This window comes from Strongylocentrotus purpuratus, unplaced genomic scaffold (assembly GCF_000002235.5).
Source record: "Strongylocentrotus purpuratus isolate Spur 01 unplaced genomic scaffold, Spur_5.0 spur5_scaffold_15, whole genome shotgun sequence".
Lineage (NCBI taxonomy): Eukaryota > Metazoa > Echinodermata > Echinoidea > Camarodonta > Strongylocentrotidae > Strongylocentrotus > Strongylocentrotus purpuratus.
In genome coordinates this window covers 16,299,591-16,321,021 of record NW_022145600.1, presented here as the reverse complement: position 1 = coordinate 16,321,021, position 21,431 = coordinate 16,299,591, and the positions used below count along the sequence as shown (strand labels likewise).

Here is a 21,431-nt window from a genome sequence, read left to right as displayed (position 1 = left end):
TCTTGTCTCATATACGGTTGTCTCATTTACCTCGTATATATGTATGTATTATGAAAATGAGATAACAATATGTGTGTATTGATGGTCATCTTGCGAGTAATAACCATTAACTACTCTCATCGGGCTCTCACCATAAATTTTTATTTTATTTTTTTTGAGGGTGAATTATTGGGGGGGGGGGGGGGGATGATTGTACAGGCCACCCCCCACCTGAAATATTGGGGGGGGGGGTATATCCCCCCCCCCCCCCCCCCCCGGGATCGACACCCATGGCAGAAAATATGTCAATTCACAATCGAAGATAGAATTCACAAGATGCATAGGTTAAACTTGACAAAAGCTTTCGATTTATTCTCATCGGGTGAAGTGAGCATTTCATGGTTGTACCTATAGCTCAAAGCTATATTATACACATGTACATGATTACATAGTGGTGTTTAATTTAGGACCAGGATTATAAAGCTGTCTTATGGGTTAACAGTTGATTTTAAGACTTTGACTATATTATTTGTTATCATGGACGGCCAGGATGACAGATGATACAAAAATACATGTACATAAAACCTTCTGCACAATTTACAATCCAATTGTGATCAGAATTAGGACAAAACGAAATTGTATTTTAAGCATTACGTAAGCATTACTCATGACAAATCAAACATCATCTTGATTGAGATTGAAAATGATAATACAGTTAACCAAAAAGAATGGTTGGGACCACAGTAGAGAACAATCACTTAGGGACAGACATGGGCACCCAATATCTGAAGAACAGGATCTCACCATCTTTCTCCATAGAGCATTCAGGATCTCTCAAGTACTTGAGGACACTCTCCCTGAGATTGTCTGGCGCCGTCTTGCGGAAATCTTTAGAGTGGGTCAAGAAGTCGAGGAGGTGGTCACCGTCCTGAGAGCCCTCCTTAAAGACGGATGTTCCTTTGATGTAGCGAGTGACCTGTTCTCCGGAGTAAGGCATGTTCTGGGAGTCTAGGGTAGCTCCTATCATCTCATCGGTCAGCAGGACGGGCCTCAAGTCAGTCACGATCTCGTTCATATTTTCATGGACTTTGATGATAGTGCACTCCCCTGAAAAGAAGGAAGCAAAACAATAGTCATAAAGATAGCATCAGAACCAGAGACAGAGATGTTGAGTCTAGAGAGAGAGATAGGGGTACAGACAGCCAGCCAGACAAAGAGAGACAAAGAGAAAGTGAGAGGGAAAGAGAGCGAGAGAAAGAGAAAGAGAGAGAGAGAGAGAGGAGTGGGGAGGGTACGGAGAAAGAGAGATGGCGAATCACTGCAAGTGTAAGGCAATCTGTAATGTAATTGTTAACTTAGTTGTAGTATAAGAGTAAAAGAACTGTAACAATCTCTCTACTTACTAGACACGATGATAATAAAGAGGAGACCTCCATCTTCAAGCATATCATGTAGTCTCTTCAGGGTCTGTTTCAAGTCTGCGGCATAATAAAGGACATGTACTGCGTGTATCAAGTGGAATTTTGGTGGCTGAGCACCGCCCTCACAGCTGAAGATCTTGTCCAAGTACTGATCTGAGGTTTCAGTTTTCCACTCAAAGGACGCTCCCTTCAAAGTATCTTCTTTCTCATTGACCAGTTTCTTAAAGCGGTCGTTCTGAGCCTCGGAGGGGTCCAAAATGGTGTTGGTGATCTGAGGGAATGTCGGAAGGAGCTGTTCCAGCATAGCACAGTCAATGTTTCCTACAGGAGGATGAAAATATGAAAGAGAGAATTATAGCATCGAAGAGTAGGACTGATCAGAGTTACATGTATTTATTGCATGGTGTCTTACAAACATAGGAGTAGGCAAACGCAACAAGAATGGAACAATATGGAGCAACCGATAGACATAAAGAAATTAATTTTCCTGGACAGGATGGACTGAAGACACTAGACAGGTATATAAAACGGGAGCTGAAAATGTGCAAGGTTAACCAAACCCATATCATCTGTTGAGAGCCAGAAAGGTGTTAACCTTGTGATATGCCATTTATTTCTTTGTTCTGTAAGGATATACAGTGTGGATTTTTTATCTTATTCTATCTTAATAGCTGTCATATCGTTTCCAGATAGTACAGGAATGGAGAATAGTTTTCAAAACAATTTTTTTTACAAGAGTGAAATCCAAAGGAGACATAACATTATATCCATCAAAGTAACCTTCATAGTCAAGCAGTGCTTCTGCCATTAGCTGGGCATTGCTAGCACATTTTAAATCTGGTTGTTAAAGGGGAATTCCACTCTGATACCAAGTTAGTTTTAATAGAAGCAGAAAAATGAGAGGAATATGTCAGCGAAAGTTTGAGTAAATTCAGATTAATAATAAGGAAGTTATGAATATTTGAAGTTGTGATAAATCAAACACAAATCGGCCACTGTCACGTATCTTGCCAGGTCCTTTACCATTTGCTCTGTACTAGTTGTTTTTTTTAATCAGAATTTTCTTATTTTCCCTCAAGAAAATAATCAATCGTACATGCACCCTAAATAACGTTATTGCAAAATATGCAACACCTGTACAGAGCAATATAATGGGAGCTGGAAATTGTATTTGACTGATCGCAACTTCGAAAATTCATAACTTTCTGATTTTTAATCAGAATTTGCTGAGTCTTTCACCGACTTGTTCCTCTGATTTTTGCAGTTGTAGAATTCCTACCTCTAACTCTGGATCCAACACTATACCCAACCGTAAACCTATGCTTAAACTTAACCTGAAACCCAACTGTAATGCTAACCCTAATCCTATAATTTCGATGAAAAATCCCAGAGCAATTTATTGTTGTCGGAGCGAATGTGAGATCAATGCAAAAGGCCCTTACCAGCTCCGCTGCCGATACCTAAAACTTTGAGAGGATCTGCAGACTGGCATCTCTTGGACAGTTTCTCCACGACCTCTTCCTTGAATGCTGTATCTACCCATTCCTGGATGGATCCATGCCTGCCTGAACAACGGATGTACGTTTGGTAGACCTCCGAGTAGTAGTCTAGATCATTGAGAATGTACTTCATTTCAGCCATCTTGTTTAAATTGTGCTGGAAAATGGAGGAGGATAACAGAACAGTAAATGAGAAGATTCAGGATTCACGATATTTTGTGGGCACTCATGTAGACTTTCTCAAGATAAGTGATCAGTCAAACGTTTTCTCAGCGCTGCCTGGTGTCTTGCGATCACTGGACCAAAGACAGGTGACGATAGGTGTAGCATCAACTACATTAGGATATTTGCAAACAATGTTAAACGCATCTGTTCTCACTCTTGCGACGTCGCGAATAAATAAGCACATCCAATATCTGCATGTATGTATTTTATTTCTTGAGCCCTTTGCTCTACGACGATTGACGCACATCAATGATGGTGGAGATGGTTTAACTGTAACAAGACAGATGAACAACATAGTATTACAGTTCGTTAATTTAAGTGCTAAGTTAATTAATCAAAATAATCAGGCAAATTCAGTCGGGTGTAAACACCTCTCTAGTAGTGACGTGTAACAATTTACATGAATGAATTGCTTATAACAATTAACAAGCATGATCACAAATAGTATAATAGTGCTTATCGCTTGAAAAGTAATTCAACACAGGAACATTGGATAAAATATCTAATCACAAAGTACTAGGAAGACCAAAGTAAGTATATAGATATAAATGATAGTGCTTCTCAGTACGGCGTCTGCTTCCCATGTTTCTCTCACAAACTTCTTTAACATAATTCCACTTTCGATATATGCCTAAATACAATGCACTAGCTACACAGAAAAGTTATATATATACAACACTTAAAATTATTAATTGAATAACAAAGGTTAAAGTATTTAACTCACCAACTGTTTTTCTCCAAGCTTAACACAATCTTTCAAGTGATATAATTTTCAGACTACCGTTGCTTATGCTCTGTTGGCTCAAAACGTAGTGACCACTCCCTGCTCTGGCTAGTGGTATATTACAGTGTTATAGGACTCATGCCCCTTTCGGTCAGCTAATGTCCTTGTAGGGTCAAAGGGGTCAGGCATTTAGGAATGTGAAATCTTACTGAACATACATGTACATGTACACTGTACATTAATGCCTACACTATAGCATGCACAGTTTATGAATACTGTTTTGGAGGATGTGGGTTTAAAGGGAAATATTATACATGTATATGTGGTTAATTTGTAATTTTAATGTTTCGAAGTTCAGTTCTGACGCTACAATAGGTATCAAGAGTCCCTGTTTAGTGTAGGCTTAATCCTCTTAATCTTTATTGACGATTGAAGCGGACGAATATTTTTGTACAAAATACGGTGTCCCCATTGTTATTGATCTTACTTAAGTTCTCCTAGTTCCCGTACGTCAATGTGAATTCGGAAAGTTACCAAAGCTTTGATATGAACCCATTCAAACGCTGAATCAAAAGTTGCATTGATTTTCAAGTCTGGTGAAACAACAAAACCAAAACCAGAACATTTCCGGATGATATCTTTGACTTGGTGCATAGGTAAAATATTTAATCAGATCTTATCGGAGAGAATGCCAACTTATCTCACAGCCATTGAATTCATAGATAAACGTGTCCAGAAGGCATTCATTAACGAAGTGAACGGCTTCACTTGCTACTCTCCACCCAGGTGTTAAATGGGTACCCGGTAGGATGCGACCGTCATTGTTGGTCAAACAATTTTTTGAGCGTCAATAAACACCTGGCTGGAATGTTCTGGCTGGATGGAAAGTATTGAATCCAATGACCGGGGTAATAGTATATCTGTTAAGTGCTTAGAGACATCACATTTAAAAGCGGAATTATTATTATTATTATTATTATATAGAACACAACCAAGTCGTACGTGAAATTCTGAAACATGCTATAGTTTCGAAGCCGATATTCAAGAACATACAACATGATTATGATACATTAAAAACAAAATCAAACATACATTCGCTTCCTGCTGTCCTGAAGGAAACCAAAGAAGAACACGTTCTAAACTGCCAAGGGCATTCGTATAATTTTTTAATAGTTTTGACATCCAGTATACTTTGTTTTCAAGACGTATCGTAAAACAGCCTCTGAGGAACTAATACTTCAACAAGCTCTGCTTCTAGTTAGTTCCTCTTTTCTCGTGCCATTACTATTATATTCGTCTTGTTTCATTGTATATTTTTTTGTAATATACTTATAAATTGTATTATTTTTTTCCATGAGAAATAAAATAATTTGAATCTTGAATCTCGTCACGATCATACTTAAAGGGATCCGGTAACTTTGGTTCTAGGACACCTACCCCCTGGACATCCACCCCCGGATAACCGCAGTCAACTATCTCCTAGGGCAACTACCCCTAGGACAACTACCCCTTAAGGTAACCACTCTCTAGGACGACTACCCCCGGGACAACTACCCCTAGGACAACTACCCCCTAGGACAACTACCCCCGGACAACTACCCCCGGACAACTACCCCCTACGACAATTACCCCCTGGACCAGTATCCCCGGACATCTACCCCCTACGACAACCATCCTCTAGGACAACTACCCTCGGACAACTATTCTAGGGGGTAGTTGTCTGAGGGTAGTTGTCCGGGAGTAGTTGACTGGGGGTGGTTATCCGGGGGGGGGGGGATGTCCAGGGGGTAGGTGTCCGGATACGGGTAGCTTTGTCTATGATACTGTAATGATAATTATAAACCTTTTGGTCAGTCAGGAACCCCATGATTTTTACAAGCCGACCGCCTGTCTGATTATCAAGAGATTTATGATTGGAAATTAAAACCAAATTTTGCGTTTGCCTAACGGTTTCATTACACTTCACTGAATTGGGGAACACGAGTATGGTAAAACCGGTCACTCAAAGATTTTTACTTTTTGAGGCACTTCTTGATCATTTTGAAGCGCGATTATTTTTAGGGTTTCAATATTACACCATATCACAGAAACGGATAACACGTATAGGGTTATGCACCTCAGATTTAACATTGTTAAACGATGCCTTTACCATACAAACATGAAACAGTATTAAAAGATTGTTTAAACAGCAACTTGTATGCTGAAAACCATTAATTGTTTTTTTTTAAAGAAGGAAAATAAAAGGAAATCAACTCACCTATGAATCGCAAATACGTGAAATAGAGGAACCTGATCACTTCAAGGAAACCTAACCCCAAGATATAACTTTAATTATTCTGAGAATATTCTTGCCCACAAAATTCCCCACCAAAGCGTATGAGAGAGAGGCATAAAGCAAGAATAATGAACAGTTTCTCAGCACGACATGGGCATCGCCTTACCTATTATGTGAAGTCGTTTATCAAGTAAATGTATTTAAATTTATGGATGCTTCCTTCCCAGGTGTGGTCATTCACCTGCTATCATCCTTTGTACTACATTTGCCAGAACGCAAATTGCATAAATAAGTTGGTGCTCTTCTGGGGTGAAGGATTCTCATAAATGAAATAGATTAGTTAACTTATTTTTAAATGAATTGGTTACAATTGTTCCCCTGTAATGTATTGTGACGGACACGGTTCGCCACCTTGGCTTGACACGGAGTATTTGTCAGGATGCCCGTGTCAGGCCAGGCGCTCTCCGTCCGTTTGGACAAAATATATGCCCGTAGCTTGATGGCTGGAGTCATTCACTGCTCACGTTACAGGGCGTATCAACAATCATTCGTCCATCGACTGCAATCGGTCACCTAAACATCTTGTTCACAACATCAATCAATTGAGCATCCTTCGAGTAATCAATTTCCCTTGTCAACACTTGTCACTGGTTCTCGTCCCTTGGTTTCACTGCTCTAGAAATCAGACCAATTCACGAATTGCATGCTATCGAAATTCTTTAATGCGAACCACCAATACATGGTGTAATAACAACACAAGTGCAAATTATATAAGGCCAGCGCCAGCCTCGGTGAGGCTGGCCTGTATCGGATACAGAGCAGTGGAAACTTCTAATTACACAATCCTCCCCACACTAAAAATTTCCCTATACATAAACGTATAAAAGGGCAATTATATCCTGGTTAATAAAACAACACTTCAACACAACATTTCTGCTAATCCCATTAAATCTTCACATATAATCTTCAGTATAAGCCCTTATTCCTGATTAGATAACTATTATACAAATAACATCCCTAAAAGAAACATGATAATTGCACCAACATGATCAAAATATGTAATTTATGCTCATTTTCCTTCAGTTTGGTAATTGCTAAATCAACGATGCGCCATATTGCTATAGCGCATGCGCATATCTGTGCGCACGACAGAAAATGCTTAACCTTCGTCCAATACTAAAACCCTGATTTGTTTCAACTAAATCTTGGTGCTTGATACCTGTACAATTTCAACTGGTACGTCACATTTTCAGGAAAATGGCCGCGCCCATGTCATGCTAAAAGGCATAACATCATGTCAAGAACATCTTCATTTCATTTTCGTAAGGAATATTGTACATCAAAGGTCACGATCTCATTTTCCAGAAAACCTACACTTATTCTTTTGGGTGAGGTTTCCTTTACGCTACCTCAACCTGCCTTCAAAATCTTGTATTCTATACTGTACATCGATGCAATTCACTAAAGCATATCGGCCTCCGCCCAGACGACTTTTATGGGCATTTACCATGTCTATGATTTGCTATGCATACGACCTGTACATACAATTCCTTAGAATTCAATGTAAGTTTTTCCGTTTCCAGGATCACCATTAAAAGGGATATTTGAGTTCTGTTTTCAGACCGCAAATGCCTTCAAAGTGCAGGGTTATTGCTCTTATTCTTATCTATGACATTTCTAGTGTCCTTTTAAGACCTAAAATTGATATGAAGGTAATTTTAGACCCCAAAATGTGTGAAATTTAGCCAATACGATCATATCAATTCAGCTCCACTTTAAAAAAAATACGGTGTCCGTTAATTAATTAATAGATTTAAAATAACAATACATGGGCCGGCAGGTAGTGCGTAATATAACCAACACGAAAATGCCAATAAAAAAGTCAACATATCGGCTTTGGCTGTAATACAACGTAAATGGCGCTATTTCGTTTTTTCAACGGCTTTTTCAAATTATCGAATATTTGTGGTGGTACACAAGTATTAGAATTCGTTTTATTTATGGATATTGTGTAGCGCCCTCTGCAACAGAACTCAACTATCTCCTAAAGTATGTTTTTAACAGTTATTTAACCATGAAAGATATAGCGTCTTTTTTTCTTTCTTTCTATTTCACTTTAAAAACCCCGCCGTTCTACGGGCCCTCTGTATTATTCCTATGGAATCCCAGCGACAGCCACTTCTCCGAGCTCCTTGCCTGTGACCTCCGCAGCTCTGAGCTAAGAGGGCGAGCCAATGTCGGGGACTTCGGACATGTACACCATCTGCATCTGCCGTCATTTACACCATATCCTTTCAGGTTATAGTAATTATTTAAACAAATAAATAATGGTAATAATGTTAAAGGAGTATAATGTATAACATTTTTAGAAAGTGTTCATGGTGGAATTGGTGGTGGTGGAGATGGTGGTAGCGGTGGTGGCGGTAGTGGTGGTGGTTGTAGTGATGGAAGTGGTGGAGATAGTGGTGGTAGTGCATCGTGTTGGCGGTGGTAATTGTGGGGGTGAGATGGTGGTGGTGGAATTTGAAGTGGTGGTGGCAGGGGTGGTGGTGGCAGGGGTGGTGGTGGTGGTGGTGGTGGTGGTGTTAGTGGTGGTGGTGTTAGTGGTGGTGGTGGTGGTGAAAAGAAAGGACGACAATGAAGACAAAAATATTTCCTTGTTGTGTCAAGGACTTATACGTGTATGTTCTATATAAATGTATAACTTTTTATGACTATACATAGAACTAAATAAAATCAATATTATATATCGTTTAAAATGGCCAACAGATATATGATGGATAAAATAACATTTATGTTTAAGTTAAGAAAAATCACTTTTTTATTGATGAAAAGTGCATTTTTGGGGGGACGATCATCCTGTGAGAATGAAAATCGAGAGAAAAAAGTCACAAGTGAGGGAAGGATGGTGGTTGTTTTTTTTTATTCATAATTTTTTTTTAAAGAGAAGAGGAAATTAAAAGAAGAAGAAGAAGAAGAAGAAGAAGAAGAATCCAGATATCAGTGCCATTGATTAGGAGAGTTTGGCCAACCTGGTTCGAGTTGAACACAATATGGTGACTACTGCTTTGTTGGGCAAGCACAAAACAAAAGAATATACGCCATGTTGTGACCAAGTGAAACCAAGTTGGCCAAACTCTGTCTATAGATGGCTCTGCCAGATTGGTCCCACAGCGCCAATGTCATTTTTCATTCAATCATCCGTATAAAAACTAGCGATATCTTTGTTTATCGTCGCATAAAGTGGCGACTCTGAAGGTCGGTGTAAGACGATGTTTGCTGTTCGATTGCTTATGCGTGTCCTCATCAGGACAATGAAAGGTAGAGAAAGTAACCCAAAATGATTGGATTGAATTGCTGAAACATTAGACACCAACTCAAGAATCACTGACCTAGCGGGCATACCATAGAAATAGATACTAACGTATACGGTGGACTGTACAAACATTGTGAGAGGGTCGATAGAACAAGCTGTCAAGTTTGTACATGTTACACCAGTTAATTGTGCCTCTGTGCCAAAAGAATGCCTAATCTAATTACATAGAAAAGTGAAACAAGCTTTGATCATATTCACACATAGTTATTTAGGACAAGTTTTCTTTTCTTCAAAAACTGTATGTAAATAAAAGAAGTATGTGCAGTACTTTAGTTAGAATTAAAAAAGAACGGAAGCGAGGAGATCGTGTATTGTTATATATTGATATAACCGATATATGGGAAATGCGCCCCTACTAATTAAAATATTCATGGAAGGCAAACAGAAGGAGAGAAAAGGGGAGGCAGGAAAAGGTCGAAAGGAAAGGGAGATGATGGGATAATAGTTTATCTGTAAAACGCTTAGAGACATCGTAGACGTATTTAGTGCTATATGAAAGCGGAATATTATTATTTGGAGGAGGGGTAAGGGAGAGGCAATGTATATGCTCCTCCTGACAAATTTCCTCAAGAAAATATGCAGCAATTTTTGGTAAACTGGTAACTAGCAGGAAAGGGAATTATTTGTTAGTCAGTGCCGACAGAAACGCTCGAGATGTAGACACGTTCCAGGCGCGGATCCAGGATTTTCCAATAGGGGGGGCCGGAAATTTGAAAATTGCGCAGACCGTTTTTCAACTCAACGTACGTCTGACAAGGTCATATTAGAAGCACCATACCGGTTATTTTTTTGACATTTTCATCGGGGGGGGGGGGGGCTGAAGCCTCATGCCCGAAAAGGTAATTTTCTGGTTTCACAATTCGGCTAGTGAGCGAAGCGAGCGAGCAAAAATTTGAGGATAATATGTATTTTGTGAAAGTGTTATTTATAACCAAAATATACGAGAAAAGATATAACAAATTCTTATTCGGGTAGCTCGCTGTTCCCCTCCCTCCCCCCCCCCCCCCCCATTACGCGCGAAGCGCAGAAGCTTTAATGTTTCATGAAATTATTAGAGAAAGAAGAGGATTCGTTGTACCATTCTCGACTCCTAATCCTTGTCTGAATTTAGTTCCTTCCCCCCTGCTCCCCCCCCCCCTCCCGCGCGAAGCGGGGAAGTTTTAACCTTCCATTAATTGATATTAGAGAAAGAAGACGATTTATTGTACTATTCTCGACTCTTATTCCTTGTCTGAATTCAGTTTTCCCCCTTCCACGCGAAGCGCTGAAGCATTGGCCTTTCATAGTTTAATGAAATTATTAGAGAAAGGAGATAATTCGTTGTTCCATTCTCGACCCTCAATTCAGATTCCCCCCTCCTGCGTGAAGCGCGGAAGCTTTGACGTTTCATTAAATTATTAGAGAAAGAAGACGATTCGTTGTTCCGTTCTGGTTTCTTAATCATTGTCTGAATTCAGTTTTCCCCCTCCGCGCGAAGCGCAGAAGCTTAACGTTTCATCAAATTATAAGTGAAAGACGACGATTCGTTGTACCGTTCTCGATTCTTAATCATTGTCTGTATTCAGTTTCCATACCCCCTCCCGCGCGAAGCGCGGAAGCTTTGACGTTTCATTAAATCATTAAAGAAAGAGTACCGTTCTCGACTCTTAATCCTTGTCTGAATTGAGTTCCCCCCCCCTCTCCCGGGTGAAACGCGAAAGCTTAACGTTTCATTAAATTATTAGAGGAAGAAGACGATTTGTTGTACCGTTCTCGATTTTTAATCATTGTCTGAATTCAGTTAACATACCCCCTCCCGCGCGAAGCGCGGAAGCTTTGACGTTTCATTAAATCATTAGAGAAAGAGTACCGTTCTCGACTCTTAATCCTTGTCTGAATTGATTCCCCCCCCCCCCTCTCCCGCGCGAAGCGCGGAAGCTTTGACGTTTAATTAAATTATTAGAGAAAGAAGACGATTCGTTGTACCGTTCTCGATTCTTAATCATTGTCTGAATTCAGTTTCCATACCCCCTCCCGCGCGAAGCGCGGAAGCTTTGGCGTTTCATTAAATCATTAAAGAAAGAGTACCGTTCTCGACTCTTAATCCTTGTCTGAATTGAGTTCCCCCCTCTCCCGGGTGAAACGCAAAAGCTTAACGTTTCATTAAATTATTAGAGGAAGAAGACGATTCGTTGTACCGTTCTCGATTTTTAATAATTGTCTGAATTCAGTTTACATACCCCCTCCCGCGCGAAGCGCGGAAGCTTTGACGTTTCATTAAATCATTAGAGAAAGAGTACCGTTCTCGACTCTTAATCCTTGTCTAAATTGACTCCCCCCCCCCCCCCCTCTCCCGCGCGAAGCGCGGAAGCTTTGACGTTTCATTGAATTATTAGAGAAAGAAGATGATTCGTTGTTCCACGAAGCGCGGAAGCTTTGGCGTTTCATTAAATCATTAAAGAAAGAGTACCGTTCTCGACTCTTAATCCTTGTCTGAATTGATTCCCCCCCCCCCTCTCCCGCGCGAAGCGCGGAAGCTTTGACGTTTAATTAAATTATTAGAGAAAGAAGACGATTCGTTGTACCGTTCTCGATTCTTAATCATTGTCTGAATTCAGTTTCCATACCCCCTCCCGCGCGAAGCGCGGAAGCTTTGGCGTTTCATTAAATCATTAGAGAAAGAATACCGTTCTCGACTCTTAATCCTTGTCTAAATTGACTCCCCCCCCCCTCTCCCGCGCGAAGCGCGGAAGCTTTGACGTTTCATTGAATTATTAGAGAAAGAAGATGATTCGTTTTTCCATTCTCGACTCTAAATCCTTGTCTGAATTCAGTTTTCCTCCTCCCGCGCGTAGCGCGTAAGCTTCTGACGCTTCATTAAATTATGAGAGAAAGAAGATGATTCGTTGTCCCATTCTCGATTCTTAATCCTTGTTTGAATTCATTTCACCCCTTCCGAGCGAGGCGCGGAAGCTTTGACCTTTCATAGTTTAATGAAATTATTAGAGAAAGAAGATAATTCGTTGTTCCATTCCCGACTCTTAATCCTTCTCTGAATTCAGTTTCCCCCTCCAGCGCAAAGCGCAGAAGCTTAACGTTTCATTAAATTATTAGAGAAAGAAGATGATTTGTTGTACCGTTTCAGACTTGTCAAAAATATTTCTTTGTCTGCTCCTTTTTTCGTCCTATGTCCTCTTACTGCCCCTACCGCCCCTAGCTACGCATGCTTTAAAGGGAAGATGAAACAATCATGATTGTGATAGCATACAATTAGGTCAGTAGAAATGAAAGGGGGGAAAAGATCTATTTATACACCAACCATGAAATAATCGCGACCGGGAGCGTCATATCTTATTTTTTTTTGTTAGCGGTCGAGGGCCGGGGCGTAGCGGCGAAGCGAGATTTCGCAATGTAGAATGCTGTAATGATGCATTCTAGAAAATCCTTTAGTCCAATATGTACGTTCTTTCCGCTACATGTATATTTCTTTCTAGCTATATATCTAAATTTCCGGGAGGACGTTCCCAGGATCGCCGCCGCTGTCCATTATCACTACCAACATGAGTCAAAATATAAGCACAAGCGAGTTGGTATGAGCTGAATCCAAATGAAGGGCAAAATAAGAGTTGTGAAGCGGCCCTACCGTTAAATTTTAAAATTTGACTGTTTAGTATATAGCTTCTATTTGAAAGACGTCCAAAATATTGTGCCCTTTCAAATTTTTTCAAAAAGCAGGGGCTGTTTGTAACGTTTAACTTTGAATCCGTGGCTCGAGATTTTATGCAGCCGGCCCGGCCCCCTCTATTCAATAACGTTTCCCAAGCCTTCTGGAATGACCCCTGACTTTTCTCTTCCCCTTCCCACCCCCCCCCCCCCCCCCCACCCACTCAGTGTTATCTCGGGTACGCGCATGTATGTTCCCTCTCTTAGTTTGAAAGCACCCCTTTATCTTCGGTGTGTAAAGTCAGTGCGGGCCGGATTTGTGTTTATTACGGGCCGGACTTTGTTGCGTGAAAAGTAACCCTTTATCGGAAATTTTGGGAACACAAAATCGGTCCCTCCGACCCCGGAGTGGGAGTGAGGTGGGGGGGGGGGGTATCTTCTTCTTTTGTTTTCTTTCTCTCTCTCTCTCTCTCTTCTTTCTTTTCTCTTCTCTTTTCTTTTCTCTTTTCCTTTCTTTTCTCTTCTCCTTTTTTTCTTCTCTTCTCCTTTCTTTTTTTTTTCTCTCTTTTTTTGCGCCGCCAATAGGGGGGGCCGCGGCCGTTTCGGCCCCCCCCCCTGGATCCGCCACTGCGTTCTAAGAAGACTTAAGCAGGTTTCATATTTTCTTCCCAAAATACGTCATTTTGGACAACCCCATGACGTAACGGCATCCTGGGTCTTCTAGAAAAAAAAGAGGATTACTTGCTGAACTATGTGGATCATATAGTAAAAGCTGAGATATGTTACCACCGGCCTTCTGAGACCACAGTCTCGATACGCCATTGCACATGCTGCATGAAGATACAATACAGGAGGGAAGGGAACAATAGTGGTTCTAGAGGAGGGTTGGGGTTCGAACCTCCCAAATATCCTCATCCCTAAAAAAAAGATTTCGCGAGACTAATGTAGCAAATGAATGCAAGAACACCAAGCCAGAACCGCTCCAGAAGAGGAAGGCTGGTGACAGGACTTCAGAAAATGACACAAAGAGGAAGAAGTGAATGAAATGGATGAAAATATAGCTTAAATTTGTTTACAATAAAATGTTCACGAATATTTAAGTTTAAATTCAAACTAAAAATCTGATTAGAAACACCATTGATGTAAGCTTGTTTTTGGATACATAAATACAGACAGGGGTCATTCATAAATTCAGCACACTACACTCATGACACTAGCTAATTAAATAAAGACAAACAGGTATGAATGAACAGGGAAAAAAGAGGGGAGATAAACCGTTTCTTTCGGAGTGGTTTGCATCAACAAAATTACCGCGATAAAGGAGTCAAACAAATTGACCGTTGTTGTCTAAACATGTAATTAGCAGAGATAATTAGGCGGCAGGGATGATACTAATATCCCGGATAATGATACTTAATGGGGATACGTCTTAAAACGAGTTCAAACTAGGATTAGAAGTTGAATCAAGAAGTGACAAGATGTGAAAACCGTTTCTTTACATTTGCATATGATAATCATAAAAATGTGGATATGCCCGCCCTACTTGTTTCATTTTTTTCATTTTGGTACATGATTAAATTGTCGTGTGCTCTCACCTATTCATTATCATATAAATTATCAACATCATCAAAATAGTAACAGGCCTGTTTCTTTGGTGCGAGTTTTGTGAATTCCCCCCTCTCTTCGTCATTGATCACAAGAATCACTAATGGAGTCAAATTCAAAACCAATCGGATAAGCATGGATCCTGCCATTGAGGGGGCATCATTATTGGGGGGGGGGGGGCATTAGAAAAAGAAAAGGAGAGAAAATAGAAAGCGAGGATTGTTTTCCCACTATACATTATGATTAGGTTTACAATTAATTCTGTCTCCTTCCTCAGCAATGATCACGGACACCACCTTAAATATACATTTGATACTGTGCTTACATTTATGTGCACGATACTATCCTCCTTTTTTCCCTCCTTGGTGGTAGTTTACGGGAACAGATTAAACTAATCGGATGTATCACAGACGTGTTTATGACAACTGGGAAACAGAAACAATTAGCCAGCAATCAGCAAATAGAATTTAACGATTACAAATATCACTGATTCTCAGTGTCCGGTGTAGACATCATCGTGTGCTTAATTTTGTTTGCTAAAATTGTCGAAAATCTCTCAGATTCTATTTTCCCCTTCAGATTAAATATTGGATTAGTGAAAGAAAAGAGATGTAAAGAAGAGATGAAATAACAAAGACTGAGAGAAAGAGAGAGAGAGAGAGAGAGAGAGAGCAAAATTATCTAGCAAAATTTAAGACATTAAATAAAGGGTCAAGTTGTGGCTATTTTTGAAAAACAAATATTAACAATATAAATAGAGAATAAAAGGATTGCGGTGATAGAATCGTCAAGAATATTGCAGCTGAAAACGAAGCACACTAATCAGGCGGGGCAAACTGAATTAGAGGAATCACTAATTTGGGGCTAGGGAAGAACAAACAAATCAGAGGATATTTTTTCACAAAAGGACCATTTCACCATTTTCTCAAGAGTTTATTATTGCTGACTAACACGGTCCTGATCGTGCCAATGGAAAATCGCTGACAAAAAAGCATAGGAGAACATTTCTCCAGAACTTTGCTACCGGTTGCAGCAAAGTTGTAAAACCGGCTACATACTATGACCAATTCAAGAAACTGCTGCAGTCTCGTTTATTTTGTTAGAGGGCACTGGGTTGTACTGATACACCTGGACCCTGATGGAGTTGATATTAATCGTAACTTATTTGATTGATTGGAGGACTTGCGATTGATTTGGACCAATCACAACTCTTTATAAGACGGGGCCGTGGCCGTGGCATAGTTAGTCAATTTTGACTGAATTGCCTTAAAGGTAAAGACCAGTATTGGAAACGCCCCAATTTCAAAAATAAAATGGAAGCTCTCATTACCAATCATGTGAAAGAATATGTTTTGACTAATACATGATGATAAAAAATTTGCCGGGAAACCGCCTACTAATTCATATATTTGGTAAATTTATTCCTCTCATGGTCTGTGAGAGATATAGGGTAGTCCCATATACATCTTTCTGTGTATAGTGCTTGTAGCTTTACGAAGAATGGGCCAAATTTCTTATCATTTTGATGATTCCAGAACCTTGCAGATGCTAGATGCTAGATGATCAACCTTTCTGATCGATTCCACAACGTTTCTTTCACAATGCAATCGCATGACCATAACTGGTCTTTACCTTTAAAACCCGATCCAAAAAAAAAAATGAAAAATTTAAGTGATATGTTAAGTTGCCCAAATGTATGGAGCAATTTGTGCAGCGCCTTATAACTGCAAGGAAAAGGTTCTATATCAAATACCTATTGGATTGGATCGACAGTCTTTGGAAATGAGATAAATGCAATTTATAATAAGTGACATATTTAACTTTCAGCTAATAAAGATCACAATTATTATCTCGAATATGAGGGGAAATGAAAAGAAATCTGTTTAGGGGACATTTTCAACTATAAAAAAGTCTATTTTTACCATAGGGGCATGGGCAGAAAGCTAATGTTTTTTGTTGTTGATTATTCAATTCAATTTTTCAATTTATTTCCACTTTAAAAACAATTTACAAATCAATAACATATACATATGAATAATAGTGGCGGGATCATGAAAAGTACTAATTGGCTTATTGAAAATGACCCCTTAAAAACACGTAACCTATTATACATTGTAAGAAAATATCAAAAATTATAACAGGAAAAACATAACAAAAACATCAACATTATTAAACAATATAAAAAAGTTGATAAGGAAGAAAAGATAGGAAAAATTAACAAAATATTCATCATTTATCTATTCTACAACTCGACCTTCTTTTTAATGTTAGAAGACAACTTTGCATGGGACAGGTTTTTTTGGAGGCTAACATAAAGGATTATAAGAGCTGGGTTACCTCAGGGGGGAAGGTGTCTGACCAGATTTTGACGACAAGCCCCCCTCCAAAAAAAAAAGAAATAAGAATAAATTGGAAAGACAAAAGAAAGAAAAAGAAAACATAAGAAACATCAGCCAAAACAAATAGACAAATAAGCTACAACCAAGATAAAATTCTTGAATTTAAATTTCCGTCAAGAATATGCATGATTTGTTTAAGAACAAACAAAATTTTCTTTGACTGGCTTACAGAAATTCTTGACCCGCCCCCCCCCCCCACTCCCTTTACGAGGCCCCTGCACATAAATTACATATCCAAATAGGGAAAAGAACATTAAAAACCCACGCACTATCTTTTGGCTAGAAACTGAAGGGATTCATGCCACAAATAAAACCCTTCTTTGTATTTCATTCGAGAAAAAAATGTCACAATGAACTGATGGTAACCTCGCCAAGCTTTAAAGTCAACTTTGGATCTTATTTTGGGTTAAACGATCGGTATCAGGGTTTGCATATCATCCATTAAAAAGCTGGTAGCTACGCAGCCTTATCAGGCAGCCTCGAAAATAGAAACATCAAAATCTCTTTAGGAATGTTGCTTTTACGGGGAGATTTTATAAGGATGTATGTTTGACGTCATCAAATGGAATGATTAATCAACATTGGTCATTGTTGATGTTTCGTCATGGAGACTACAAATCATACCCAATCTAGTTTCAAATCGCGATAAGGTTCAGAGAGATGCGAGTTGGCCCAGTGGTCAGCTATCTAGACTTATTGTATACATCGACTCGGGTTCGAATCCTGAATAGCATCTTTCGGATCTAGTAAGGTTGGTCCAACGACGGAAGTGCATGTCAGTTATGAGGAGGAGGCGCGATAGCTCAGTCGGTAGAGCAGTGGTCTCGTAATCCGGTGACCCGGGTTCGAAACCAAGACGATGCGCTAGAGCCCTTTGGTAAGGCATTAATCCTCATTACCAGGTCCCTCGGAGAAGACCTAAAGCCGTCGGCCGTCTGGTTGCTTATTTACAAGCATTTATGCTTTCTTAGCAGTCAGGGAAAATACCACCACCATTCAAAATAACCACCACCATTCGTAAAAAATTAACCAACCCCCGCCCCCGCCACCCCACCCCTCCTATGGCACATATTCATTGGTCAACACATCCTGGTAACGTAAAAAAATAAACAGAAAACTCCGATAAGAGTCATGTTTGCGAGTTCTCAAATGTTCGATCTCTTTATTTCACGAACATCGTCAGGAACTGAAACATGACAAAATGAGTTGCCTTTGATGTATAATAATTATTGCGCTTTGACATCAAACCAAAAAAGAAAGAATAGAAGAGAGAGAGAGAGAGAGAGAGAGAGAGAGAGAGAGAGAGAGAGAGAGAGAGAGAGAGAGAGAAATGTCCGAGGATACTTATACAAAAGTTCAAAGCTTCTTCTTCTCTGTATTCCCCTTCCTCCTTCAATCGTGATGATTATTGCATGTTAATTATTGTTGTGTTTGCAACATGGTGATGTGCTTATTTACAAGTGTGCCCTTTTGTGCAAATAAAACAAATGCGCGCGTAAATTCCGTATACTAGACCAACAATGAATCAACATAAAATGCACCATTACATAAAGAGCTTTTACCCAATTTAAATAAAATAGATGCACTAGAGACTGGCAGGATAACATTGAAAACGATGAATTTGTCTCATGTGTGTTGGATTTCAGGATATTTAGCATTTATATGTTTGTTTGTTTATTCTTGTGGTAACATAAATTGTTAAAGTGTTGCTAGTTCAACAAAGCATACAATAATACATCAACTCGTATTTACTAAATCATCAGTAAAAAAAGATGACCATAATCATAAGACAACTACTCTCGAACATTACATTTACACGTGGATACATTTTAAGACGCCTGCCTGTCTTTATGCACTTCTCTTCCTCTACATGCCTTAATTATTACTATTGGACGGGAAGACGGGAAGTAACTCTTCCTAGTATAAGTATTAAAAAAAAAAGAGAAAAAGGAAAAGAGAAAAAAAAATTTAGAGAAAAAGAAAGAAAGATAGAGACGGTAGACAAAAAAAAATACAGATGGAAAGATATAGAGATAGTAAAAAAAAATACAGAAACATAGAGAAAGACAAAGACAAAACGAAATTTGGGAAGGGAAGGAAGTAAAGAGGTAGAGGAGAGCTAAGAAAAAGAAGAAGAAGAAGAAGAAGAAGAAGAAGAAGAAGAAGAAGAAGAAGAAGAAGAAGAAGAAGAAGAAGAAGAAAAAGAAGAAGAAGAAGAAGAAGAAGAAGAAGAAGAAGAAGAAAAAAAAGAAGAAGAAGAAGAAGAAGAAGAAGAAGAAGAAGAAGAAGAAGAAGAAGAAGAGGGAAGATGAACAAAAAGAAGAAGAAGAAGAAGAGGGAAGGTGAAGAAAAAGAAGAAGAAGAAGAAGAGGGAGAGAGAGAGAGAGAGAGAGAGAGAGAGAGAGATGGTCATTACACCGGCTATAATTCGGAAGTCAACACAGCGGTGCTTCTGATGTCATATTTACTTGTTGTTATGGCTCAGACCACCAAGCTTAATTACTAAGAACATCAAGAAAACCACACCCGCTTGTGTCTTTGAAGTTCTGCTAGACAAAAAGGTAAGATATGAATATTTATCGAAGGACAGAAGGAAGTCATGGAACACAGGCATTAGTAGTTAATGACGAATCAGTTAAAAGGAAAAACAAAAGAAAAGGGGGGGGGGGACAAAGTTGTATATCAATAAATAAATAAAAAGTGGATAAGATTTTAATGAAGAAAGAAAAAAAGAAAGGGAAAACACCAACGAAAGGAGACGTAATTTTCTCTGTTTCGCGTACTCAAGGCCTATCGTAATTTGACTATGCACACAGCCGAAATTTCACGTAGTAAATGAGAGGTTAACCTCAAATTTTCGTCTTATATTGTTCCTACTTTTTACCGGCCTTTGTGAAAATGATAAATTCTCCAAATAAAGATTATGATGAACGACTTGGTCGTAACCTTTCAATTTGATTTGAAATTAACAATGCACTATTTTGAACGCAACGTCACAGATCACTCACCCATGGTTTATGATTGTGTCTAACCAATAATTTTCTCGCAGTTTTAATCAAAGCGGGCTTCAACTTTTCTCGCATCCATTTGTTCGTCAAATAAAGCTCCAGCTATTGATGTTTGCCGACATTAACCATGATTATGTCTGACATAATTGAGATCATTATTTGGCGTACCAGGTCGATGAAGGAAGACATATTTTTATTGGATTTTGTCGACCAATTGTGAGGTTTATGTCGTTCTCATTAATCACTGAGAAATTGGGTGAATTTTAAGGTGACATTGCGCTCTAACGTTTTGATAATAGAAATAGTCAACACAAAAGGAAAGTAATATATTAAAGATTAAGAAAGTATATGTTTCAGCGTCACGAGGCAATCATGGTTATCCCTCAGCTTTTACAGAAATTCATAAAATGAGGAAGGAATTATTCTCTCTAGACGAGGGAGGGGTGGTAACCCATTGCAAGTTGTATGGGCCCTTTTTTCAAGCCTTGCTGGTGGTGGTGGAAGGGGGGGGGGGATGCCTCGGCTTCACCTTATATGCTACATACACCTCTGATCATTATAGGTTTAGCATGCCACTCACTTTTCGTCTTTACTGCCCACTATTGCAGGGAGAATTTACCACGAATCATGTCTAAAAGTATTGCTTAATAAGTCCTGTTTTATCATTTCGGTAGCTAGCCAATGTAGGGATAAAAACTTTTGAAGAATGTACTTGATTAAAACTTTCACAACTTAAAAATCAGAAAATAATGAAGTCAGGACCAATTACTCACATAAATCAATATGTATAGTAACTGCTAGTCATCTTCTGCATTCTTTGAAGTCTATCAAACCAAAGGATATGGGCAGAGGGAGAGGCTGAGAGGATGGGGCGAAGGAAGAGGGGGGGGGGGGGTGGCTTCCTTATAGTTTTGAGACTTTGTCAGGCAACTTAACATCATGTTGACGAATGATACCCTGCAGTTGCTGTTCAGTTCGTTAGTACATTCAGGCTACCCGGCAAACATAAACAAATGGTGATACTGCAAATACATACGTGTATACGTCTCTATTTGGGGGAGGGGGGGGGGCGGTGAAGTGTTAAATCAAACAACCAAAGGTGATCTGCACTCTAGAAATCTAAAATTAATTTCTTACTTCGTGCTTGAGAAGAAAGATAAAACGACTGGATACATATATGTAACATACATCGTATAAAGTAATAGACGCATGCTAGACGATAAAAAAGGCTGCAGCGACCGCGTAAAATCTAAAAAGTCGTCTTGTTTATACCCGAAA

The 21,431-nt window shown here is 39.3% G+C and overlaps 1 protein-coding gene across 1 annotated transcript; it reads right to left on the bottom strand.

Moving 5' to 3' along the window:
• Positions 1–324: 324 nt before the first annotated feature.
• On the bottom strand, positions 325–6,256 carry LOC582038 (histamine N-methyltransferase). The gene is made up of 4 exons (XM_003726929.3): positions 6,106–6,256; positions 2,843–3,056; positions 1,383–1,721; positions 325–1,086 (listed from the first exon to the last, which is right to left on the bottom strand). The coding sequence occupies exons 2-4, from the start codon at positions 3,039–3,041 to the stop codon at positions 734–736; spliced, it is 891 nt and encodes a 296-aa protein (XP_003726977.1). The 5' UTR covers positions 3,042–3,056; positions 6,106–6,256; the 3' UTR covers positions 325–733.
• Positions 6,257–21,431: the final 15,175 nt, after the last annotated feature.

Excerpts from the sequence above, each read along its gene's own strand:
- LOC582038 (XM_003726929.3), bottom strand. The coding sequence starts at position 3,041 with ATGGCTGAAATGAAGTACATTCTCAATGATCTAGACTACTACTCGGAG. Across the intron at positions 1,722-2,842 it reads AGGTATCGGCAGCGGAGCTG|GAAACATTGACTGTGCTATG; the intron begins GTAAGGGCCTTT and ends ATCCTCCTGTAG. Across the intron at positions 1,087-1,382 it reads CTTTATTATCATCGTGTCTA|GGGAGTGCACTATCATCAAA; the intron begins GTAAGTAGAGAG and ends CCTTCTTTTCAG.